The 25,836-nt window shown below is 46.8% G+C and overlaps 1 protein-coding gene across 2 annotated transcripts; it reads right to left on the bottom strand.

Moving 5' to 3' along the window:
• Positions 1-15,956: 15,956 nt before the first annotated feature.
• Positions 15,957-21,234, bottom strand: S100A10 (S100 calcium binding protein A10). Of its 2 annotated transcripts, none has more exons than XM_030187797.1 (3): positions 21,142-21,234; positions 18,133-18,300; positions 15,957-16,412 (listed from the first exon to the last, which is right to left on the bottom strand). In XM_030187797.1, the coding sequence occupies exons 2-3, from the start codon at positions 18,268-18,270 to the stop codon at positions 16,248-16,250; spliced, it is 303 nt and encodes a 100-aa protein (XP_030043657.1). In that variant the 5' UTR covers positions 18,271-18,300; positions 21,142-21,234; the 3' UTR covers positions 15,957-16,247. The 2 variants fall into 2 exon arrangements, with proteins under 2 accessions (XP_030043657.1, XP_030043658.1); XM_030187798.1 differs by having other exon boundaries at positions 18,133-18,278; positions 21,142-21,205.
• Positions 21,235-25,836: the final 4,602 nt, after the last annotated feature.

The following is a 25,836-nucleotide window of genomic DNA, read 5'->3' as shown; positions in this document are numbered from 1 at the left end:
CTCCCAACCACCGGCTCTGGCACAGACCGTATAAGTCTGCCCAGCACTATCCTCACCTCCCAACCACCGGCTCTGGCACAGACCGTACAAGTCTGTCCAGCACTATCCTCGCCTCCCAACCACCAGCCCCGCCTCCCAACCACTGGCTCTAGCACAGACCGTATAAGTGTGTCCAGCACTATCCCTGCCTCCCAACCACCAGTCCCGCTGCCCACCATGCTTTTGAATTTTCTCAGGAGTGTCTCATGAGGAACATTGTCAAAAACCTTCTGAAAATCTTGATACATTATATTACTCCTGGGGGAATTCTGCGCATTATTTTGAAAATTCTGTGCACAATATTTTAATGTTTTGCAAAATTCTGCATTGTTTATTGGCTGTGTTTTGGCTCAGAATTTCCCCATCATAAGGCCTGAAATCCACTCCAGCCTCCCCAGTTCTCTCTCCCTCTAACTCTGATCAAGACTCCTAATTCTGTCTGCCCCCCCTAAAGTCTTCTCCCACGTGCAATACCCCCCACCTCTCATTTTTCTTCCCCCCAACTCTCATTCTTTCTCCTTTCCTCCCCAGCTGTCATTGTACATCCCCCCGCCCCACATCCTGGATCTCTAATAAAGGGAGAGTAGATGGCATAGGTGGGCAGACTGGATTGGCCATATGTGTTTATCTGCCTCCATTTTTCTCTGTTTCTATGTAACTCTACTTCCCCCAGAGTCCAGTTTATATAATGTTCACGTTCCCTTTCTTAATAAAAAAAAAAGAGAGAGAAATGTTAAAATGGTTTGTTTTGACTGTTGACTTTGCTGTTGAAATATTTGTTTCCCCTTGTTAGTTTACAGGCAACCTGCAGCTAAGGATTCTCATAGCTGACAACTTGTATCCTCTGTCCTCAGAGTACATTTTCATTCCTGCAATATGTGCTTCCTGAGGATAGCAGCATATCAATCGTTCCAGAATCTTCCCACCTCCTCAAAGAGTTGTCTTCTCTAATTATTAGAGAACTGAGGGGGGCCCTGTGCAATGTCATTATGGGGAACACATCACACGTGTTCAGTAGATCATGGTAGCGTCTAGGAAGTGCTCCAATTTTGATTTCCGGCTATTACAGGTAAGCAACTTTGCTTTCTCCGTAAGCTTCCTCCCAGAGGGACACATAGAGGGGCATAATCGAACGCCAACGCCCATCTCCATGGGCGCCTATCTCCGAGGATGGGTACGTGAAGGGGCGGGACAGACCGTATTTTCGAAAAAGATGGGCGTCCATCTTTTGTTTCGATAATACGGTTTGTGCCGGGCAAATGCATTGCATTTGGGCGGATTTGAGCTGGGCGGTATCGTTTTTCAGCGATAATGGAAACCGAAGGTGCCCAGCTCAAAAACGAACAATTCCAAGGCATTTGGTCGTGGGAGGGGCCAGGATTCGTAGTACACTGGTCCCCCTCACATGCCGGAACACCAACAGGGCACTAGGGGGCACTTGTAAAAAGTAAAAAAAAAAATTAAAATAGCTCCCTTCCCTTGGGTGCTGAGCCCCCCAAATCCCCCACAAAACCCACTGCCCACAACTCTACACCATTACCATAGCACTTATGGCTGAAGGGGGGGCACGTAGATGTGGGTACAGTGGGTTTTGGGGGCGGTTTGGAGCGCTCCCATTTAGCATCACAAGTGTAAAAGGTAGGGGGGGGTTGGCCTGGGTCCACCTGCCTGAAGTCCACTGCACCCACTAACAACTGCTCCAGGGACCTGCACACTGCTGTGATGGAGCTGGGTATGACATTTGAGGCTGGGAAAAAAAGTTGTTGTTTTTTTGGTGGAAGGGGGTTAGTGACCACTGGGGGAATCAGGGGTGGTAATCCCTGATTCCCTCCGGTGGTCATCTGGTCATTTAGGGCACTTTTTTGGGACTTGTTCGCGAGAAAAAAGGGTTCAAAAAAAGTGACCCAAATTCTCGCTTCTGGCGCCCTTTTTTTTTCCCATTATCGGCCGAGCGTGCCCATCTCTCCTCGGCCGATAAACACGCCCCAGTCCTGCCTTCACCACGCCTCCAACACGCCCTCGTCAACGTTGTTCGTTCCCGTGACAGAGTGCAGTTGGAGGCACCCAAACTCGGCTTTCGATTATACCGATTTGGGCGCCCGTGAGAGAAAGGCGCCCATCTCCCAATTTGGGTCGAAATATGGGCGTCTTTCTCTTTCGAAAATAAGCTGGATAATGTCAGAGGACTTTCACATCTCTACGAACTTCAGTCTTGCTTCCTGCCCTCATGTAGTAGGTTTGGGGCTCTACAGGGCCTCCTGTACTCTCTTGCCTTCACATCACTGGCTGTGAGTGTGTTTCTAGTGTATTACGAGCAGGTGATGCAGTGTGTTTGTGGGCTGTGCAGCTGTACAAGAAGCGATGCCTCCAGTGCGGCTGTATGGGTCAGCTCATCAGACTTGGGGTTCCCATGTTTGTTTATTTTATTTATTTCTGACATTTATATCCCAAACAAGTTTTGAGTTCAGTGTGGTTTACAAAAACAGTATAGGATACATAACAAAGAATAATGCATAAGAAAGTAATTTGTTGTAAGAATCCAGTTTTACAATACAGTGTCATAAACATACTGGGATAACTATGGATGTTTAACGTTTTGAACGTGGTGTAGCATTCTGTACTGGCTTTGCAGCATGGGCCTCAGGCACTTGCAGTTTATAGATCCAGGTCTCATTGAATAGGCAGACATAACAGTAAGCAGGTCTCCTACGTTAATCCGCTGTATGCTGTAATCACTGCACTGTCTCAGTACTTGGATTAATTTCTGCACAGCTATTTGGAAGTAGAAAGAGAAGGAAGGAGGAGTCTCTTACTTACAAATGTAGGAACATGTGAGGCAAGCACCGAGGAGCGAGGGCAGGGCTGTTGAACAGTACCATCAAATGGGATATTTATTACCCAGCTGAAGAGCAGAGAGGTAAAGGGACTGTTCAAAGTTAGGAGAGGGAGACGTAGCCTGGTATCAAAGGTGATCCGTGTGTGCGTGTGTAGTGTAAATGTTTATTAAAGACTAATCGTGGCAGGCTAACTCCACTTTATCTGCTGTCATGCAGAGGAACTAAAAGAGCTGAATAGGGTTATTGAATTTGTTCCCAGCCCTACTTGCTGAATTCTTTATTCCCTGTGGAATCAGGGCTGGAATTTTGCTAATGGCAGGAGCCAACCTGTTTCCTTCCTGATGCAGTGTGATGAGACAGGATTCTGGGAGCAGCTCAGCACTTTCACCTCTTCTCCCTCTTCTTCTGGCCAGATTGTTGCACTTTGAAATGAGTGAATGGGGGACCAAAAGAGTGAGCAAGTAAGAAGGAAAATGGAGATGGGAGGGCAAGGAAGGAAGGAGTAAGTAAGGAAGGAAGAGGATCGAAGGGACTGTGGTACATGAGTGAACGGACAGGGTCACTGGCCATAGAAGCAGATTGCCCCTTCCTCGTCTGATCCTGGATAATCTCTTACCTGGGGTGAGCTGTTCTGTGGACTGTATCCTTTCCCTTTCCCCCACCCTCCCTCTTCCACTCTGAGGCCGTCTGTCCTCTGGACCATACCCTTTCCCTTTATCCTACCCACTCCCACTCTGACGTCGTCTGTCCTCTGGACGTACCCTTTCCCTTTATCCTACTCATTCCCGCTCTGAGGCTGTCTGTTCTGTGGACCGTACCCTTTCCCTTTCCCCTTCTTGCCTGAGATCCTGTCTCCATTCCCTTGATCTAAGATCCTCTCTCCCTCTCTGCTGAGATTCATACTTCTCACTCCTTTCCCTGTTCTCAATTTTCCTCCTACATTCACAGCCAGTGATCATGTGGATTCCCATGCTCCAAAAAAAGCAACCACAGAAAGTAACTAGGCAAACAAGAAATGCTAGAAAATGATTATTTTTAAAGAACTTCTTTTAAAAAAAACAGCATAATTTAATGTGCAAATTAATATGCCACATAGTTGCTGTTGGATTTGAAAGCTCTTGATACAGAATCTTGAAACATTTATGGCAGGAAGCTAGGGCCTGTGGTTAAAGTTTATAGTTTATTAAAATTTTATATACTGTCTCTTTGCCAGAAAACAAAGCAGTTTTCAATAAAATATCATAGCCAAGGGCTTAAAAGTGAAAGGAACGTCATAAAACAATAGGACAGGAGAAAGACTGGATGGACCGTTCAGGTCTTTATCTGCCGTCATTTACTACGTTACTATGTAATAAACAGAGAAAAGGAATAAGCAAAATGGCAGATACAGAAAGATTGCTACCTGCTGGATTCCTGTCTCAGGTGGAGACTCTTTAGGCCATAGTACATACATGGGTTTTCCTTAGCGTCCCTTTGGAGCAGCCCAAAGAATGATTGATGGGTTCTCCAATAGTTTCAGGGGTGTCCCACTTGGGTGGTCAGATCCCTCCCCCCATCTTCCTCCCATTATTCTTAGTGCAGGCTGCTCTCCAGCAGTAGGGTTTAATGGCAGCGGAGGTTAGCAAATTTTGTACCGCGGTGGAGCTGCCGGCAGCCTCTCTCAGAGACCGCGTTTTCGCCGGCAGCTGCAGTTTCTCACCCGCTTGAAGGGAGTGCACGCTAGGCATCGGCTCCCGTTTTGGTGGGAACCGCCGCCATTTTAGAACTGCCGGTTTCGTCAGAGCAGCTTGTGCGCTGCGGGTCAGGTTCTGGGCAACTGCCAGAGACTGCTTTGGTGTCTGTTCCAGAGCAGGGAGGAGGACCTGGGGGGGAATTCCCTCCAGATTTCATTCTGGCCATGTATCAGGCCTTTCTTTTACAAAAGTCAGGTTCCTTCACAAAGCATGCTCATATTCTGTCGGGCAAGTCCCTTTCTTTGGCTAAGAGGCCTTGAGTTTCCTGGGATGTGGAGGATGAAGGTTAGGATGCTGACCCAGATATGCTTATCCTTGCAGGTGGTGATCTAGTAAGAGATGCAGACATTTCAGAAGACCTTATAGGTAATGGTCCTGTTGATGAGGAATTGCTCCTAGGTAAGGATCCTTCTGTGGTGAGTATTTTTCATAAGGAGGATCTTCTGGAGCTTATTTTTTTAGTTTCTTCTACCTTGCATTTTGAGAAAGAGCCTCAGGTGGTAGAGGGGCATAAAGTAGATCCCCTGGTGAATGGTACTCGGAGGTTGGGAAGACTTTTCCTATGCATCGGGACATCGGAGATATCATTCAATCTGAGTGGGATATTCCTGATGCTGCATTTAAGCTTTCCAGGTCTATAGTCTGTCTCAGAGCAAGACAAATCTCTTCTTAAACCTCTGGTGGTTGATGCCATGGTGTCAGCTGTTACTAAGACAACTACAGTGCCTGTGGATGGGGGCATAGCTCTTAAGGATGTTCAGGACCGCAGTATGGAAACCCTTCTGAAGAACAGTTGGTGTTTCAGCTCTAGCTGTCCAAGCAGCTATCTGTGGCTCTCTGGTTGCCAGGGCATGTTTGTTTTGCTGGTCTGAGCGGGTTTTGGATCATTCTTCAGATGATTTGGCCTTGATAAACACAGAAGTAGCTAAAATTGAGATGGGGGTCTGCTTTCTTGGCCGATACCATTTATGATTTTCTTCGGGTTTCTTCGAAGTCTATGGTGTTAGGGTTGGCTGCCTGTCGCTTCCTTTGGCTGCATGGTTGGTCAGCTGATCTGGCCTCAATCTAAGTTCAGTAAATTTCCCTTTAGGGTCAGTTTTCTTCTTGGTGAGGATCTGGTCAAGTTGGTTAAAAGTTTGGGTGAGACTAAAGTCCCTCGACTTCCTGAAGACCATCCAAGATCGGTAGGATGAGGCTTTCTTTCTGGCAGGGGCTGTGGATGAAATGTTTGTTGGTTCAGAGTGGATAGAACACTGGTGCTCCAAAGTCCAGGTATCTCCAACAATTTCAATCTTTTTGTGCTGCTCGGCGAAGTGGCAGAGATGTGGAGTCATCCTTTCAGTCCCCCATTTGCCCATCACAATGAAGGTCTCCAGGCCCAGTCTCCAATTCCTGTGGGAGCACGCTTGACACAGTTTTATTGGACGAGTGCCCAGATTACCCTGAGTCTAGATGCTAGAGGTTTTTCACGAAGGGGACGCCGTAGAGTTTGCATGGCAACTGCCAGATGTATTCCTGGAGTCTTCTTGTAGTTCTCATCTCAAAGTGGTGGCGGTCAGGGACACTCTGGACAGACTTCGCGACTTGCAGGCTGTTTGTCCAGTACCACCCTCGGAAATAGGCATGGATCGGTATTCCATTTATTATTTTTGTCCTGAAGAAACAAGGTTCCTTTCGGCCCATTTTGGATCTCAAAGTGGTCAATCGGGCGCTCAAAGTCTCCATCTCTCATATGGAAACCCTTTGCTCCGTTATGGTTGTGGTTTGATCCGGAGAGTTCTTAACGGCTGTGGATTTAACGGAGGCCTATCTGCACATTGTGATTCGTTCTGACCATTGGCATTTTTCTTCACTTTGCAGTTTTAGGAAAGCATTATCACTTTCATGCTCTGCCTTTCGACCTTGCAACAGCTCCTCACACTTTCACAAAGGTTATAGTGGTAGTGGCAGCAGCTCTTCGAAAGGAAGGCATCTTAGTACATCCTTATCTGGACGATTGGTTGATCAGAGCAAAGTTGTATCAGGAGAGTCTTCAAGTCACTGCCCGGTTGGTCCAGTTTCTTCATTCTCTAGGTTGGGTGATAAATCCTTTCAAGAGCCATTTGTTGTCAACTCAGTCTCTGGACTATTTCGGGGTGTCCTTCGATACTCTTCAGTGCAGGATCCTCAGGCTTCAAGATCAGATTCGTTCTCTCCTCCAGATCACAATCCCATATGCGAGGGATTATCTTCCGGTCCTGGGTTCTATGGCAGTGGTGATACATGTAGTTTCTTGGGCCAGAGTGCATACGAGACCAGCATTCTCTTTTGTCCCGCTGGTCTCCACAGACGAACTCTCTGCAGATCAGGTTACTGCTCAGGACTCTGGTTCGCAAGAGTCTCCGTTGGTGGTTACAAATGGGCAATCTGGCCAAAGGGGTTCCTTTGGATCCTCCACAATGGATAATATCAATGCCAATCTCAGAGGCTGGGGAGCTCATTGTCTAGGGCAACTGGTGCAGGGCCTTTGGTCTAGGGAAGAAGAGTGCTGCCCGATCAACCTTTTGGAAACCAGAGCAATTCGATTAGCTCTGGAGGCCTTTCAACTTCTCCTTGAGGGTAAATCAGTGCTTGTTCTCTTGGACAATGCCACAGCTGTGGCTTGTGTCAATCAGCAAGGAGAGAGACTGGATCCTAAGGAGTGGCCTATAATCCAGCAAGCAGTAGATTTTGATGGATTTACTGTCAAACGATTTGAGAGAAACCAGGAAGCCATGTCATCAAGACAGGCTTGAAGAACAGAGAAAGCAGGGGAGGGGGTGTACAGTAGCAACAAGACTGATATCATCCACATAATAATGCTGAGGTGCCATGAGCTGCAATAATGAGGTTAAAGAGCTGAGAAAAATATTAGAGAAGAGGGGAAAGCACTGAACGTTGGGGAACCCCGTCGTGCACAGGAAATGGAGGGGAGTGAGATGAGGAGCAACAAACACTAAGAAAGAAGAGAACCACTTCAAAACAGTGCCAGAGAGGCCAAACTCAGATAAGTGAGCAAGAAGCAGAGAGTGATCTACGAAAATCAAATGCAGAGGGACAGGACAGAGCAGTTCTCTGCAACTGCTTATACACAATGAGTCTTGGCACCTCAAGAAGGTCAGGGTAACCTTGTCCAGAAAGAAGATTGGTTTATTTACTTGGTAAACAGCCTTTTATTTTTATCTAAAGGTGGTTTACAATAAGGAACAAAAGCACAAAGCAGCATATGAAAGAAGGGGGTGGTTAAATCCACAGTCATATATATGAAATAAGAGGGGGAATGTAGTATCTATGAAAACAGAGCTGGACAGAAAGGGGGGGAAAAAAGCATCAGTGCAGGAAGACAGGAGACTGTCAGTCGGACCTGTTCTTAGAGACAGGCTTGAAGCAGGGACAAGAGTTTTCAAACCTTTCCAGATAGCAGAAAGTATTGTGCAAGGGAAGGATCAGTAGTGGATTATTCTGAGAGGATCTCCTGAGCAGACGGTGGAATGGGGAACTGGCGGATCTGAAATGGATTTTGCTTCATTATAATGCGGTCAAGACTTTGAAGTAGAGCTGAAAAAAAACTGTTTAACTGTAATGGCCTGATGCACTTGAAGTTGTGACTGCTGTTTCATGAGAAAGCATTTCAAATCTGGGTAGAAGGAGTTGCAGTAATTATTCCCTTGGGATGTGCCTCTTTGAGTTCAAACTCCTGGTTATCTTTTCAGTTCTAGAAGAAAGATCACCTTTCCTGCCAGAATAAAGAGGGAGCCTGGCGGTGAGCCGTTCCGTCTGATACTATGATCTCTGACTAATATTCGTACCCCATCAGTGTTGCTTAATTCTATGTAACTTTGTTCCTCTTGACACTCCCTTCCACAATGATTAATGACAGAAAAGAGTTAATAATAGCCAGTGATGGGACAGTGCAAGAGGGGGTACATGGGGGGGAGGGGAGGGAGGAAGGGGTGAGCAAGAGGGGACAGAGTTAACTGATCTGTTTCTGGTACCTGCAGGTAGCCTTAAGAACGAATATACATTGTTTATTTATTAACCACCTTTATGAAGAGATTCACCCAAGGCAGTGTACAGCAGGGCCAGTTTAACAAAAAACTTAACAATAGTAAAATGACCAATATAAACATAAATACAATAAAATAGGTAAACTTGAAAACAAATTGAAGCCTAATAATAGGACTAACATGAACCAGTTTCAAAAATATACACATTTAAGAGCACTGAAATTCAAATAACGGAGAGATAATATGATATCAACATAATCCTACATGCTTATTTTCGAAACAGAAGGACGCCCATCTTTCCACACAAATCGGGAGATGGGCGTCCTTCTCGCAAGGTCGTCCAAATCGGCATAATCGAAAGCCGATTTTTTGACACCCTTGACTGCTTTCCGTCGCGGGGACGTGTCGGCAGGGTAGCAAAGGCGGGACTGGGGCGTGATTAGGAGATGGTTGTCCTCGGCCAATAATAGAAAAAAGAAGGGCGTCCCTGACGACTTTACTTGGTCCATTTTTTTTCACAACCAAGCCTCAAAAAGGTGCCCGAACTGACCAGATGACCACCGGAGGGAATCGGGGATGACCTCCCCTTACTCCCCCAGTGGTCACTAACCCCCTCCCACCATAAAAAAACAAGTTTAAAAATACTTTTTTGCCAGCCTCAAATGCCATACTCAGGCCCATTGCAGCAGTGTACTTCAGGCAGGCAGACCTGGAGGGGGGGGGGGGGGGGTTGGGGGACTCAGCACCAAAGTTAGGGAGCTATGCACCTGGGAGCAATTTGTGAAGTCCCCTGCAGTGCCCCCAAGGGTGCCTGGCTGGTGTCCTGGCATGTGAGGGGGACCAGTGCACTACAAATGCTGGCTCCTCCCACGACCAGAGGACTTGGATTTGGACGTTTTTGAGATAGACATCTTTGGTTTCCATTATTGCCGAAAACCGAGGATGACCATCTGAAAGACGACCTAAGGTCGACCTAAATATCAAGATTTGGGTGTCCCCGACCGTATTATCGAAACAAAAGATGGACGTCCCTCTTGTTTCGATAATACGCATTGCCCCGCCCCTTTGCGGCACCGTCCTTAGAGTTGGGCGCCGTTAGAGATGGTCGTCCCCGTTTGAAAATGCCCCTCCTGATGAAACATCTAATAAGCACACATTAGAAAGGACTGAGGCTTGATCTACCATCACCAGAATAATGAAGAGTGAGTTTGCAGCCCGCTAATAGTGAAAGACATTAATATTGCAGGAGGAAGGTGTCTCTCTCATCCTCTCTCCTTATCTGGTTACAAGGAAGCAGTACCAGGTACATTACTTGTTTTTGTGTTTTTTTTTGTCCCTGGAGGGTTCATAGTCTGAGTTTGTACTTGAAGCATTGGAGGGTTAAGTGACTTGTCCAAGATCACAAGGAGCCGCAGTGGGATTTGAACCGGGTTCCTCTAGTTCTTAGCCCACTGTGTAACTGATGGACTCCTTCAGGTAGCTGAAGATCTATATAATATTTACAGTATCCTGCATATCTCACTGGTATGTCTAGTAGCACCACAGAAGTGATTGGCAATAGTAGATATTCCTGGTCTTCTGGGGTTTTTGGTATAGCTCCTACACCATAGTTATTTATCTGTCTATTTATTGTAGGGCTATAGCCCCAAGACTGAGACACAACTCGAGGTCAGTGCCACCTGGAGCCAATGAGACAGGAGCAGAAAGGGTATCCTCCGCTGCTAAGTCCCAGGGATGAAGACGTGTGAAGGAAGGTGGAGGGGGGGGGGGGGGGGTTGGATTATGGGCAGGGTTTCCATTTTAGGATGAGATTGGGGTGTAGGATTGGCAGGGAGGGGGGGTTGGAGAGTGAAGAATTGGTAACCTGCTTCAGGGGAGGTTTGAAAATTAGAAGGGGGGCCTGATTTGAGTATCAGGGAGTCCAGGTATGGTGAGGGGGGTGGACAGATTGGGCACACTGGACTGACACTTCCTCTTATACAGGCCTTCAATTTTGGGATTGAAGGATTGGGGGTCCCAGAAAGGGGGAGAGGGCATGCCTTGGGAGTCAGAGGGAGCCCAGAAGTGTTTGGGGGTGGGGGTGGGGTACAGATTGAGCACATTGGGTGAACCCTTTATGCAAGCCTGGGCCCTGCATAATCAACGGAGCCTTAGGTGCCATGTGGTCATTCCTGGATATTTGGTGCCAGTTCCTGGACATGGCCTGGTGTAGAATATCCAGGGCTGGTTTAGCTGGCAGCAGTCAGTGTTTTAAAAATGCTGATTGGTAATGACTGAATATCAACTAGGGAATGTTTTGGCCCTTCTCTGGATCATGTTCACTCTCACTGTCCAGAACCGAGATCTCGCCAGTGAGCAATACAGAGAGGGCTTTATTTTTCACTGCTTATACCCAGTGGAAGGACTCAGGCGGCACTCCTTAGGGCGCGGTATCTTTCCCCCATCCCTTCCTCAGTTCCCCTCTCTGAGCCTATCTTCTTCCTTTTTTGTTTTTCAAAAGTCATGGTCGTCAGCATCAATCCTCATATGGGTATTGCTGCTGCCGCTGCATTTTGAAAACAAAAAACAAGAAGGTAGGCTCAGGGAGTGGGGTTGAGGAAGGAAGGAGGGATGCCAGACCGCAGCTGGGGGTGGGAGGGAGTTGGCAGAGTGTGGAAAGATGGTGGACTCAGGGAGGGGCTGAGGCACCATCTCATCCCTTCCTCAGGCGGCATATTGCCCTCTCCTTACGCACTGCAGTATTGCTGTAGCCACCCCTTTGTCAGACTTTCCTGAGATAATTGGATACGATTTCAATAAATCAAATGACATGTAAACTTCAGTGTCTCCCCCTTTCCCCTCAGTTATGGGGAGAGGGTGGCCTGTTGACTTCCCCCGCCCAATCCTCAGTTACAAGAGAGTGCCTCCCCACCACTCAGCTATAGGGAAGCAGTGTGTCTCCTTCTCCCTCAATTATATTGAAGTTGGCCTCCTGGTTCAAATCAGAGAGTGGCTCGGATAATTGTAAAACCAGGGTTCTTAAGCTGTAACATCTGTTCTGCCTTGTACTGAAAGGGAAAGACCGCACTTCCCTTTTGCAGATTTAAATGATTCATGTGACTACTAGCTGTTCTGCTTTGCCTGTAGCAAACATTTGGGGTGTGGAAGAGGGGGGGGGGGGGGGAGAGAAAAGCACATCAGGGAGAGGTTTTCAGCACACTCCCCCTGCAGAGGCAGGATGCATGGGAGGGGCTGGCAGATGCTGTGTCTATGCAGCCTGGCATCCAGTTGGGTCCTTCTCAGCTCACTTTGAGGGCTTTCATCATGAGAAGTTCTGCTGCAGGGAGTTATCTTTTCTGATCAGAGCAGCTGAAAACAGGAGATCTACCTTGTGCTGTACAGATTTGAGCTCTTCTTTGCACAGCTGTAGGCTCCACAGCAGTCAAAAAACACAGGAACTTGCATAAACAGATATGTACATGTGTAACAAGCTCCAGGCCAGTTTATTCAGCGGAGCCTCAGGTAAAGGAGTCTGCTTAGGAAGCATTACTAGGACTCCTAGCTGGTGTTCTACCTGGATGTCATCATGTTTGAGGGATCTCTGTTTTTAGAAACCCTTTCAAACTCCTTACAATCCTGCTGTTACTAATGGGGAAGTTTATTGGGAGTGGTAATGTGGAATACTTTTCTAGATGTGAAAATTCTGAGGTATCCACTGAAGATATTATTTTAATTATATTGAAGGCAATAATGATTTCTATTAAACCATTTGCATGTTGTTTATCTCTTTGAGGGTAAGTATATTTGTACCAGTGCACTATTCCACTCCAGCCCAAATTTTCAAAGGGAAACTCTATATGAGACTGTGCCCCAGTAGAAACACAGATATATATATATATACACACTCATGCAACTCTCACTCTTCAGACACACTCATGCACACACACACACTAGCGTACTCTTGCTCTTCAGCTAAACACATACATTGTCACCTTTTAGACAGACATGCACATTTTCTGTTCTGGGGGGGGGGGGGGTTGCCTGCTGCTCATGTGCCCCCTCCCCACTTAGCTCTGCCCACCATTGTGTAAAGTTTTTGCATTTGCTGCCAGCTCTTTCTCAGCCTGCAGCAGCAGTCCACTCACACTCTCCTTTCAACAATTCCCCCCATCTCAGGAAACACAGTGGTTCTGTTGGCTTTCTCCAAGGCCCCCTGCAGAGCTCAGTAATCACCCACTGTACTTGCAGCTCACCTCCTTTCTGTGACCAGCATAGGAGCCAACTTTTCAAAATTATTGGGGGTGCTAAGCCCAATGGAAATAACCCTTCCCTGGACACATACAAGGAATTTTCTCAATATTGGGGGTGCTCAAGCACCCACAGCATCGGCTCCAATGGTGACCAGAGCAACCTTCCCACTAACTGAATCCTACAACCTTTCTGCACTGGAAGGAGGGGAGGATTGAAGAGGTAGAGGGCTAAACTATGAAAAATATCCAAATATTTTAGCAATCCTTCTGGCTTCCAGACAGTTAATTTACAAGTCTGTAAAGTGCTGAAAAAAAAAAAAATCTAGATAATTGGCAACCCACAAGAGGGGGAGCTATTTTAGATCTAGTCCTTGGTGGAATGCATAGTACAAGAAGTAACAGTGTTGGGTCCTCTGGGAAACATTGATAATATAACAAGACCAAATTTGAGCTAATATCTGAAGTGAAATCACAAAGGAAATCTTACTGTAGCATCATTTAATTTTCAAAAGGACTATGATAAAATGAGCAAATTGGTCAAAAAGAAGTTAAAAGCATCGGCTGCAAAGGTTAGGACACATGGACGTTATTTAAAAACACCATCTTGGAAGCCCAGATCAGATGCATTCTACGCATTTACAAAGGTGGAAAGAAGAGAAAACGACAGCCAGCATGGTTAAGAAGTGACATGAAAGAGGCTGTTAGAGCCAAAAGAGCATCCTTCAAAGAATGTAAAAAGGACCCAAATGAAGAAAATAAGAAGCAACATAAGCACTGGCAAGTTAGATGCAAAGCATTGATAAAGAAAGCTAAAAGAGAATATGAAGACAAACTTGCCACTGAGGCAAAAATTCACAGTAACAACTTTTTCAGATACACCAGAAGCAGAAAGCCTGCAAGGAAATCTGTGGGACCCTCAGATCATGAAGGAGCAAAAGGAACACTCAGGGAGAGACTGAATTAATTCTTTGCTTCGGTCTTTACAGAAGAAGATGTAAGAGGTCTGCCTGTAATGGAAATGGTTTTCAAGGGCGATGATGCGAAGGAACTGAAAGAAATCTTGGTGAACCTGGAAGACATACTGAGCCAAATTGACAAATTAAAGAGTAGTAAATCACCTGGACTGGATGTCATGCATCCAAGGGTACTGAAAGAACTCAAACATGAAATTGCTGATTTGTTGTTAGTGATCTGTAACCTGTCGTTAAAATCATCTGTAGTACCTGAAGATTGGAGGGTGGCCAATGTAATCCTGATTTTTAAAAAGGCTTCCAGGGGTGATCTGGGAAATTACAGACTGGTAAGCCTGATGTCAGTGCTGGGCAAAATATTGGAAACTATTATAAAGAATAATATTATGGAACAGATATATAAACATGGTTTAATGAGACAGGGTCAGCATGGATTCAGCCAAGGGAAGTCTTTCCTCACCAAAGTGCTTCATTTCTTTGAAGGCATGAATAAACGTGGATAAAATGAGCTGGTCGATGTCGTTTATCTTGATTTTCAGAAAGCTTTTGACAGAGTTCCTTTTGAGAGACTCCTGAGAAAATTAATGAGTCATGGGATAGGAGGCAGTGTTCTATTTTGGATTAGGAATTGGCTATTGGACAGAAAACAGAGGGTAGGGTTAAATGGTCATTTCACTCAATGGAGGAGGATGAACAGTGGAGTGCTGCAGGGATCAGTATTGGGACCGGTGCTATTTAACATATTTATAAATTATCTGGAAATCGGAATGACAAGTGAGGTGATTACATTTGCAGATGACACAAAACTATCCAAGGTTGTTAAAATATATGCGGTCTGTGAAAAATTGCAGGAAGACCTTAGGAAATTGGAAGACTGGGCATCCAGATGGTAGATGAAATTTAATGTGGATAAGTGCAAAGTGATGCACATTGGGAAGAATAATCTGAATCATAGTTACCTGATGTTAGGGTCCACCATAGGAGTCACCACTGAAGAAAAAGATCTAGGTGTCATCGTACAGAATTCGCCGAAATCTGTCCAGTGTGTGGCGGTGGCCAAAAAAGCAAACAGGATGCTAGGAATTATTAGGCAAGAGATGGCAAATAAGACTAAGAATATTATTATACCTATGTATCGCTCCATGGTGCGACCTCACTATGAGTATTGCGTTTAATTCTGGTTGCTGTATCTCAAAAAAGATTTTAAAAAGGTTCAAAGAACAGCGACCAAAATGATAAAGGGGATGGAACTCCTCTCATATGAGGAAAGGCTGAAGAGGTTAGGGCTCTTCAGCTTGGAAAAGAGATGGCTGAGGTGGGGGGGGGGGGGGGGGGGGGCACGATCGAAGTCTCCAAATTCCTGAGTGATCTAGAAGAGTAGCAGTAAATCGATTTTTTTCCCCTCATTTTCAGAAAGTACAAAGACTAGGAGACACAATCAAGTTCCATGGAAATACTTTTAAAATGGGAGAAAATATTTTTTCACTCAACAAATAGTTAAACTCTGGCTCTCGTTGCCAGAGGATGTAGTAACAGCGGTTAGCGTATCTGGGTTTAAAAAAGGTTTGGACAACTTCCTGGAGGAAAAGTCCATAGTCTGCTATTGAGACAGACATAGGGGAAGAACTGCTTACCCTGCGATCAGTAGCTTGAAATGTAGCTACTATTTGGGTTTTCTGCCAGGTCCTTGTGACCTGGCTTGGCCACTGTTGGAAACAGGATACTGGGCTAGATGGACCATTGGTCTGATGCAGTATTGCTTTTCTTATGTTTGTTATTATGTTCTCCCAGAGTCGTTCCCCCCCCCCCCCCCCAAATGGGGCACCAGGCTTTTTCCTATGCCTTAATTGGGCCCTGGCTCTGTAAATATCAGAAATCATTGAAAGAAGCCTCCGACCATAAAGCTGTGTTCTGTTAAACACTTCATAACTGTGCTGGGTGCTGATTCATTTCCCTCACTGTCCCTGTTCGTGCTCTGAGGGTGCAGCTGTGCCCCCCTGTGAATGAACTCATAACCCCAACCCAGCTCCCTGTCTCACCTTCCATCTATGTCCAGGCTGAAGAATTTTCATAGCACTGGTTACAGCAACCCAAGACTTGAAAAGAAAGAGGAAGTCAGAAATTTTTTTCCAAAAGAAAAGGTTGCTTTTATTCCCACAGCCCTGAGCTCTGAGTACAGGAGTCAAATGATGATCTTGGCCCTCATCACAGAAAATATCTACACCTGCACGGCCCACAGGAGCAAGGAGGACCCCAACAAGGAAGGTGCAAGTTTAGAAACGAGCAGCCTGAAAAAACCTTGTAGTTGGCTGGGGAGCTGATGTGAAAGGAGAAGCTGCTGGGGGGGGGGAGGGGCAGGGGACTCCATCCTTCGTTTTGTTCTCTGGCAGATACTTGAGTTCTTTGCACACCCTCAGAATCTTCTGCCTTTTGGTTTCATATGGCATACATAGTAGTCATTACAGGCAATGGTCAATCCAGCGACGAGTGAGAAATAGCCTTGGAAGTCTACTTTCCCATCTCGGGTCTGGTCCAAGTCCTTCATTATTTTATCCACTGTCAGAGGATCCTTCTGGTTCTGCAGAAAGATGAAATACGATAATGAAATCTGCCTCATTTAAAGGAAGGCCTAGCCCATCTGAAACTCCCCAGTTTTCTTAGGAGCACTCTTCATTTCAGCGATCCGAGATCCCACTGCCTTCCCTGTTAGACTTCTCCCCTTTTGTCTCACAATCTGTTTGGAGAATGACCATCTCCATCCCTCAAGAATGACTGATATTTTGTGTCAGGTGTTTAGAGTGGTCTGCAGGAGTAAATCAGATAGAAAGTGGGATGAGAGGTGAAACAGGAGGTGGAGGAACAGCAGATGTGATGTGGGTAGGAGTGGAGACAAAAGTGGAAGTGAGGCTAGAAGGTAGAGAGAAGAGGGACAAGGAGGAGGATTGGGGATGAAAATGAGAAGGGGCAGGGAACACACAAGGGAGGTGATAGCAGTGGCGTAGGAAGGGGGGGCGGTGGGGCGGTCCGCCCCGGGTGCACGCCGCTGGGGGGGGTGTCAGCTCCGCTGCTTCCCTGCTCTCTCTGCCCCGGAACAGGTTACTTCCTGTTCCAGGACAGAGAGAGCAGGGAACCAGCGGAGCCGACGCAGCTCCCAGCGACGACGTGCACTTGGGGCGGAGCGCCAGTGGTAAGAATGCGCTCCGAGGGGTGGTGCACCGCGCTGCACCCGGGGAGGGGGGTGCGCAGCGGCGACCCGCCCCGGGTGTCAGCCGCCCTTGCTACGCCACTGGGTGATAGGTTGAAAGAGGAACAAAGAGGTGGGTTGAGGCAGGAGAGGAGAATTGGAGATAGTTGGATGGCAGATGATAGGTTGGAAGAGGGCAGGGAGGTGTACTGGAGCTGAGAGTAGAACAGGAAGTTGGGGGGCAAAGGAGATAGTTGAATGGGAGGTAGATAGAGAGTTTGGAAGTGGGACATGGAGATGGAGTGGGGCAGGAAGTTAGTTGGGTGGGAGGTAGTGTCGAGGTTAGAAGTGGAGTGGAAGAGGGAAAGAGAGGTGGACTGGGGCTGAGTGGGGCAAGGAATGGGGGGGAGTGGGCAGCAGTTGAATGTGAAGTGTTAAGCTGGGAGTGGGTTGGGGCTGAAAAAGGGGCAGGTAGTGGAAGGAGGACAGTAGTTGAATGGGAGGTTGGAGTGAGGTTGGGAGTTAGATGGGACTGAGAATGGGATAAGAAGTTAGGGGAGGGAGTGGAAGGTAGCTGAATGAGAGGTGCTAGAGAGATTGAGAGGGAGGTTGCTTGGGATTGATAGTAAGACAGGTGATGTGGAATAGCTGGATGGAAGGTGGTAAGTTAGAGAAGAGATGGCAGGAGATTGGGCTGGGGCAAAGAAGCGGGACAGGAAGTGGTAGGTTGGAAGAGAGGGAGTTCAGTTGAGCTGTGAGTGGGACAGGATGTTGGGGGATGTGGGAGATAATTGGGAGGTGGTAGAGAGATTGGGAGTTGGATTGGGGCGGAGTGTGGGACAGGAAGTGGTAGGTTGGGAGTTCAGTTGAGCTGTGAGTGGGACAGGATGTTGGGGGATGTGGGAGATAATTGGGAGGTGGTAGAGAGATTGGGAGTTGGATTGGGGCGGAGTGTGGGACAGGAAGTGGTAGGTTGGGAGTTTAGTTGAGCTGTGAGTGGGACAGGATGTTGGGGGATGTGGGAGATAATTGGGAGGTGGTAGAGAGATTGGGAGTTGGATTGGGGCGGAGTGGGAGATAGGTGGATGGGAGATGAGACACATTCTATGGTTACCTTCATGAATTCATGGTATTCCTTGTCCATCATAACTTTAATATCATCTTTAGTCAAGTAGCCCTTTTCCCCTGCATACTTGTGAAAGTTGAACATGATGATTTCCATAGCATTTTCCATCTGAGAAGGCACCACCATTTTTTTACCTGGGCGAATGAGAAGTCACACCTGAAGGAACAAACCACAAAACCTGTGTTACTCCTGTAATTGTGCATGACAAGCAGTGCAGTATTGTCCATGCTGCTGGACTCAGGAAGAAAAGGTGCATAAGTAATGCCACACTGGGAAAAGACCAAGGGTCCATCGAGCCCAGCATCCTGTCCACGACAGCGGCCAATCTAGGCCAAGGGCACCTGGCAAGCTTCCCAAACGTACAAACATTCTATACATGTTATTCCTGGAATTGTGGATTTTTCCCAAGTCCATTTAGTAGTGGTTTATGGACTTGTTCTTTAGGAAACCGTCTAACCCCTTTTTAAACTCTGCTAAGCGGATAAGGTGCAGGGACGCACACTAGATGGGAGAAGTAAAGAGGAAAAGCAGAGTAAGATTCCTTTCTTACACCCAAGACTGAACCCAACACCCTACACATGCTTTGCTCACCATCTCTGAATAGTAAGGATGACAAGGAATAGAGTTGTCTGAATTCTGGCACTGTTGCAGGGACTCCCCCCCCCCCCCCCCCCCCCCCCCCCACACACAAACACACGCTTCTGTTTCATTTCATGTAATTTAATAGCACATTGTATTCCGCTTAACCAAAAAAAAAATTTGGGGCTCAAATCATGTTACATTACATAAAATGCATCTATCGTGTTGCATGTACATGTGTTTAAACACGCTGTGGGAGCACATTGCTTGCTTGTATGGGGAATGCACATGAACACCCACATGCCAGAGGACCTCTAGCTTCCTGGAGTGGAAGCTGGAAGGCCGCTGCTTGAATTTCTGGGCTTCTTTCTCCCCCTCCCCTTCAGGATGCAACGTGGCTATGATTTGAACTGGAAAGGAAAGGCTAAGACAGAGAAACAAACTCTTCCTCTACATAATATTTAGGCTCACGAATTCCTTTGTTGGTTGTCGAAGGGACTGTCACTCTCACACTGCAGCTTCCATTGGTCCCATGCAACGAATTCTGTGCCTCTCATACAATACCCTCACAACCCATTATTTCAAGGCAGTGGCCCTTTCCCACATCACAGGCCTTTCAGTATTATCCTCCTCACCGCATCAAGTTTTGCCAACAAATGCAAGAAGCACAGAGCCAGAAACTCTGTCTCCACTATCCCCCACCCTAGACACATGCAGAAGTCACACCTCTTGTGATAACACTGTGTATGGGTCCTGTTGAAACATGCACAGGCTTTAGCCTACAGATCCTAGCTTCAGAAAGGTGTGGTAGGGTTGTTCCTCAGATCTGGAGCTGGGAGGCCTGCTGCAGTCCTCGGGACTAAGAATGGAACAACTTCTACTTGTCTCACTCACTCGCAAAACATGTGTAGGCACAGTCGATGATCATAGCCTTGTATTCATCTCACAACAAAGACAGGATTCACATGAGTGAACTGTCTTCAGGCCCCCCAAGCCCAGATCACACCCAAGCACTGACTGCACCATCAAGTCCTACACTTTCTTCAGACAGGACCGGGTTCTGGCCCAAAACCGTAGGCCCTAGACACTCTTCATACCAGAAGGCAAAGGCCTATAAATATATTTATTTATTTAGTACATTTTTCAATCTGCCTATATTTGAGTCCATCAACCCAAGTCTTCAACACTGTACAGAAAATAGCCAAGTCCAGCATCACAAAACTCATGCAGTGGGTCCATCACCACATCGCACACCCTACAGAACAAAGTCTGGGCCAACAGCACAGGAGAAGGATTCAAAATATTTAGCCTGTCTGGGAGTGTGCAGATAAGCACATAGGGCAGAAGGGAGGGTTGGGCAGTAGGCGGCCTGAGAGGGAGAGGTGGGAGCAGAGGGTGCTTCCAGGCATTAATGTACACCTTCCTCACATCTCAACCCTGTGATATTAGCAGATTTTCTAACATGCTTCTTTTGCCTTAATTTGTTCGTGGGGTTTTTTTGGTAGTTGACTGAATTACGAACAATTTAAGAAAAAGATGGAGATTTAAAAATGGATAATAAAAGGCAGTTATGCAATTCTCATGTCCCCAATAAATATAATTCCATAGCTCCGGCTGTGCAAGCGCTGGTAAATCCCTTTCGCCCCTTCTCACGTGCATCTTGCAGTTGGGGAGGGGAGTCTGTCCCCAATCGTGCATCCACAAACCTACCCCTGTGTCCAGCAGTGCCCCTACATCCACACCGCACCCACAATCCTACCCTTTATTCACAACTCTTCCTTGCATCCAGCAGCGTACACGATATCCCCACCACTCCCTGCTGCTACATCTGGCACTGCACTGGCACCAGTCCCCACAGCTGCCCTTCCTTTCCACCCACACTCATTTGCAGTCCAACATCTGGCACTATACCCCCACTTTCCCCCTGCTTTTAAGGCTCCATCCAAAGCACTCCCTGCGCCTGCATCTTGTGCCACACCCAAATGCCTGTCTGCTCCTGAATGCAAGGCTGCAGAGCAGCAACTTCCTTCCTCCTGCATGTCCCCACACCCCTCTCCCAGCCCCAACCAGTGTGATGATGTGCTCTGGGTGTGGTCCTTCAGCAGCCCAGACACTTTATTAACAAGCTTACTGCCTTTTTCTCCCTTTCAGCCCCGAACCTTTCCCTCAGTTCATAATTCCTGATCACTTGTGCACAGGAACACTACAGGCCAGATGTGCAGAGTATTACACACTCTGCTGCTCTCTCGTAGCAGCTCTCAGGGCTGCCTGCCTCAGCTTGCCAGGAGCACAGCCTCTCAAGCTCTCACTGCAGACAGCCTGGGCAACCTTGCAATACCTCCTGATGCAGCTCCAGCCAGCTTACTCCCTCCCTCCCACTAAGTACTAAACATTTCTAGAGTTCTGCTGGGCACTTACCTGGGAAGGAGAGAGAGAGAGAGAGTGATCTGAACAGCAGCCTTCGGTGTCTGAAAGAGAGTGAGGGTGAGAGACAGCACAGCTGCCTCTGCCAGCTCCCCAGCCCTGGGACCAGCCCCTTGTAATCTGATGCTAATGTCAGGATTGGTTGCTCTGTTGGTGCATTGCCTGCCCTCTTTCTGGCATGGCCAAGACCTCCTTTTTTTATCCTCTCAGATCAGAAATTTTAGCTCTTTCACACTGACACCTTTCCTCTTAGATGTTAGCAGCACTGCCATGGGGGAATGGGAGTGTAGTTAGCAGGGTGCAGCTCAGTGATTGGAGGCAGCGTCTCCAATGTGTTTTGTTTTTTCACAGGAATGACCTTCTCACTTAGACCAGGTATGTTGGGAGTAGGATCTGAATCTGGCAAATTTACTGCACTTGGGTTGTGCCAAAGAGACCTTCCTTCGGGTGTTCATAAGGTGTAATGTCCACGGGCAACCCATCAAGGTGCTTTGAGAAATGTGTTTAAAATCAGGCCACTAATTCTTAAAACAATGGGATGATTTCTTGAGGAGGGGGGGGGGCACTGTCTGCTTTTTTTAAATGTATATATAATTTTAGTAGGGTTTTTAGTGGAGGAGTAGCCTAGAGGTTAGTGCAGTGGACTTTGATCCTGGGGAACTGGGTTCGATTCCCACTGCAGCTCCTTGTGACTCTGGGCAAGTCACTTAACCCTCCATTGCCCCTGGTACAAAATATGTACCTGAATATATGTAAACCACTTTGAATGTAGTTGCAAAAACCTCAGAAAGGTGGTATGTCAAGTCCCAGTTCCCTTTCCCTATTTGTAGATTCTACATGGAATGTTGCTATTATTGGAATTCTACATGGAATGTTGCTATTCCACTAGCAACATTCCATGTAGAAGCCTGCCCTTGCAGATCAGCAACGCGGCCGCGCAGGCTTCTGTTTCTGTGAGTCTGACGTCCTGCACGTAGTTGCAAAAACCACAGAAAGGCGGTAATATCGAGTCCCATTTCCAATTCCCTTTTATTTGATCTAATATTTGTATGTTTTGTAAGCCACCCTAGGCAACTTTGTCAAGTGAAGTGGATGGGGGTATCCATTTTTTAAATAAATAAATAAACTTTCTTGGTCTCAGCATCTCTTGGTTGTTGATGATCTTCTGCCTCTTGAAGAGTCATGTTTTTCTACTTTGCCCCGTGTCTGGTTTTCTTGCATCGTATCTTATTCATTCATTACAATTCTGGCTGGGTCATGGATTCTGGTACTTTTATTTATTTATTTATTTATTGTTTGCTATACCGTCACATGCCTATACAGGCTTCTAAGTGATTCACAATACTAATATAAAAGTAAGAGAGAACGAGAAGGGAGTAATAAAATGGTATATGGTAGAAATGTAGGGTGATTGAGGAAGAGCCGAAGGCTTCCGTAAAAACAAGAGTTAACAGGATAGAAAGAGGCAAAGGAGTTCCATAACTAAATGCTGTCTCCTTACAGATGGTGAATTGAAAAGCTGAGTGGCAAGGAAGATGGAGGAGATTAAGTGGAGGCTGAGGGGAGTCTGCCATTGTACACAAGGAGTAGAATCTTGAATTTGATGCAGGCTGAAATGGGGAGCCAGTGTTTGGAATGGAGAAGATGTGTGAACTGATCAAAACAATGAGCAGTGGCCCCCCCCCCCAGACCTTTTGCCTAATACAAACTTTCCCCCCACATTTTCCTCAGACTTTGCTGCTGGCATAGTCATTCTATTTAATATCTGAACCATGCAACTGTGAATATGAGCTTCCCCAGTTTACCTCCATCTGGCAGCGCAGGCGCAGCATCAGTGAAGGAGATGGCGCTCCCGACGTGTCTAGCCTTCCCATCCCTTCGCTCAGTGTTCCGCCTTCTTCTGGCGTCAAGGAAATGATGTCAGAAGAAGGCGGGACACTGAGCGAAGGGAAGGCTAGACACGTCAAGAGTGCCGCCTCCCTCACTGACGCTGTGCCTGCGCTGCCAGAAGGAGGTAAATTTAAAAGAAAAAAAAAAGAAAGGGATGTTGGAGGAGGGGGGGGAGAAGAGGGCGGGCAGCTGGGACATGGGAGGGGGAGGGCATGGGAGAGAGAGGAGCATGGATGCGAGGGCAGGCTTCATGGAAGGGAGAGAGGGGAAATGCTGGACAGGGATGAATGGAGGGGGCAGGGGACAGATGGGCATGGATGGGGAGGGTAGGGCTCGGAGAGAGGGGAATTGCTGGATAGGGATGAATGGAGGGGGCAGGGGACAGAGGCGCATGGATGGGAGGGCAGGGCTCAGGGAGAGAGGAGAAATTGCTGGACATAGAGGGGAGGGAAGAGAGATAAAAGATGAAATGAGGGAAAAGGAAGAGAGGAGAAAACTGCACATGGATGAAGAAAATAGGCAGAAGCTGAGGACCAGAAATGAAGAAGAAAGGAGGAAAGGAAATAAATAAATGGAAAGCAAGCCCTGGAAATGGAGTTAAGAGGACAGATAGCAGCAGAATCAGATACTGGTCCAGCATGATCAGAAAAACAGTCACCAGACAACAAAGGTAGAAAAAAAATGTTATTTTCTTTATAGTGTTTGGAATATGTTCACTTTGAGAATTTACGTCTGCTATCTTATTTTGCAATGTGGGGGGGGGGGGGGCAACTGATAGTCTGCAGGGGGGCACCAGAGACCCTAGGCACGGCCCTGGCCCAAGCTAACTAGTAACAAGCTAGAAACTCACACTGAACTGGACAAGGTAGCAGTGCACAGAGCACTCTAACATACCAGGGACCTTAGACATGCAAAGGCTGCAGTCTCTAAGTGATTAATAAAGCCCTTCAACACCTGAGGAGCAGCTGCAGCCATTAGTAAGCAGCTACAGAGGCTATCCAGGAGCCAACTTTTCAAAATTATTGGGGTGCTAATCCCAATTAAAATAACCCCTCCCTGGACACATACAAGGAATTTTCTCAATATTGGGGGTGCTTAAGCACCCACAGAGTCTGCTCCAATGGTCCAGGCACAAATAAGAGAGACAAGTCCGGCAGGCTGGAAGAACCGGACCGGACTGGGCTAAAGTATGGAATGGGTAGGAGCAGCAAGACAAACTATGGCAGCCACTGGCTCTGGCCACCAGCGCGGGTGAGAGGAGCACAAACCAAGGAGCAGGCAGAGCGCACACAGAACATAGAGAGACTTAGAATACCTAAGTGCAGCACAGAGGAGCAAACAGAGCCAGGCTGGAGACAGAGGTAGAGCTAACTCAGGCAGCCCCCCCCCCCCCCCCCCAGGTGCAGTAGAGTGGAGTAATTAGAGCCATGCTGGAAGCAGCCAGCACACAGAAGGAAAACTACTCCAGAAAGGATAGGCAGAAGCCAGCTTAGAAGCTGACCCCCAGAAATAAGGTAAGTCGGAGGGTGGTCACGGCCACAGATGTGACACTATCATATTCAACTTTTTTTGACAAACTGGTCTCCACCTGAAAATAGTGAAGATCTTTAATATAGTGTTTTCAGTTTCCATTGGATGAGCCCTGGCTACCCAATTGTGTCTTTCTGTGCACTTAGGCACAAGATGTGTGCCTGTTTCTCGATCAGTAGCATGGAATGCTGGTATTCACAGGGTTTCTGCCATGTACTTGTGACCTGCCGTGGCCACGGGCTAGATGGACCATTGGTATAGCTATTCTTATCTTAACCTGCATGTGGCTGTTTCCTGTTTGGTGCTACTGAACCTCCATGTGGCTGTTTCTCCCTTTATAGTAGTGAACAGTCTTGCTCATGATTCACTTTCTTGTGCTGCAATTATCCAGCTCTCAGTTTAGGTAAAGTTCATTCCTCTTTAACCATTCATTTGTTAAGTTTGTTTTTTTTAATTTTATATTTATTGATTTTAATTATAATACAAACAAATCAAGTTTGTAAGGCAATACAGAGAGTTATTGAGGAAAAAAAAATATTCCATTTAAACATACATGTCAAACTTATTTATCTTATCACTCTTCCTTAGACCACCATAAGATAAGGGGGGAGAGTCCAAACAAATTTAAGGAGAATTATTACTCTAAAACAGAAGGAAAAAAAAAATCTTAGCACAAATTGGCATAGTCCTGATTTTACTTTCTCTTAATTCTTACTTGCTGATCATTTGTTAGGTTTTGATCTACTTTTGGTTTCTGTATTTGCCACATTTTATTTGAGTTGTCAATTCTTTTCCCTTGGTTGCTAATCGTGTGGTTTAAAAATGTTTTCTCTTGCTTTGCAAACTCTGCTGGTAGATTCTCACTCTTGCCCTCTACGAGTACAGGTTTAAGGATGGAGATTGACCCTGGCTGTTGCTTTTCATACTTTAGTCCCCTTCTAAGTATTTGGGTCTGATGATGCTGTTAATTGTGTATGAAGGCCTACAAAAGCAGCTGTGTATAATTGGGTGGCGGAGCAGGTGGGGGGAAGAGGGGTTGGTGGTTGGGAGGCGAGGATAGTGCTGGGCAGACTTATACGGTCTGTGCCAGAGCCGGTGGTGGGAGGCAGGGATAGTGCTGGGCAGACTTATACGGTCTGTGCCAGAGCCGGTGGTTGGGAGGCGGAGATAGTGCTGGGCAGACTTATACTGTCTGTGCCAGAGCCGGTGGTTGGGAGGCGGAGATAGTGCTGGGCAGACTTATATGGTCTGTGCCAGAGCCGGTGGTGT

The sequence above is a fragment of the Microcaecilia unicolor genome, chromosome 14, assembly GCF_901765095.1.
Source record: "Microcaecilia unicolor chromosome 14, aMicUni1.1, whole genome shotgun sequence".
NCBI lineage: Eukaryota > Metazoa > Chordata > Amphibia > Gymnophiona > Siphonopidae > Microcaecilia > Microcaecilia unicolor.
Note: the sequence above shows the minus strand (reverse complement) of the source record. Positions and strands in the feature narration are given on the sequence as shown.

Coding starts and splice junctions, on each gene's coding strand:
- S100A10 (XM_030187797.1), bottom strand. CDS start 18,270: ATGGTGGTGCCTTCTCAGATGGAAAATGCTATGGAAATCATCATGTTC. Junction 16,413..18,132: donor AATACCATGAATTCATGAAG/GTAACCATAGAA, acceptor ATCTTTCTGCAG/AACCAGAAGGATCCTCTGAC.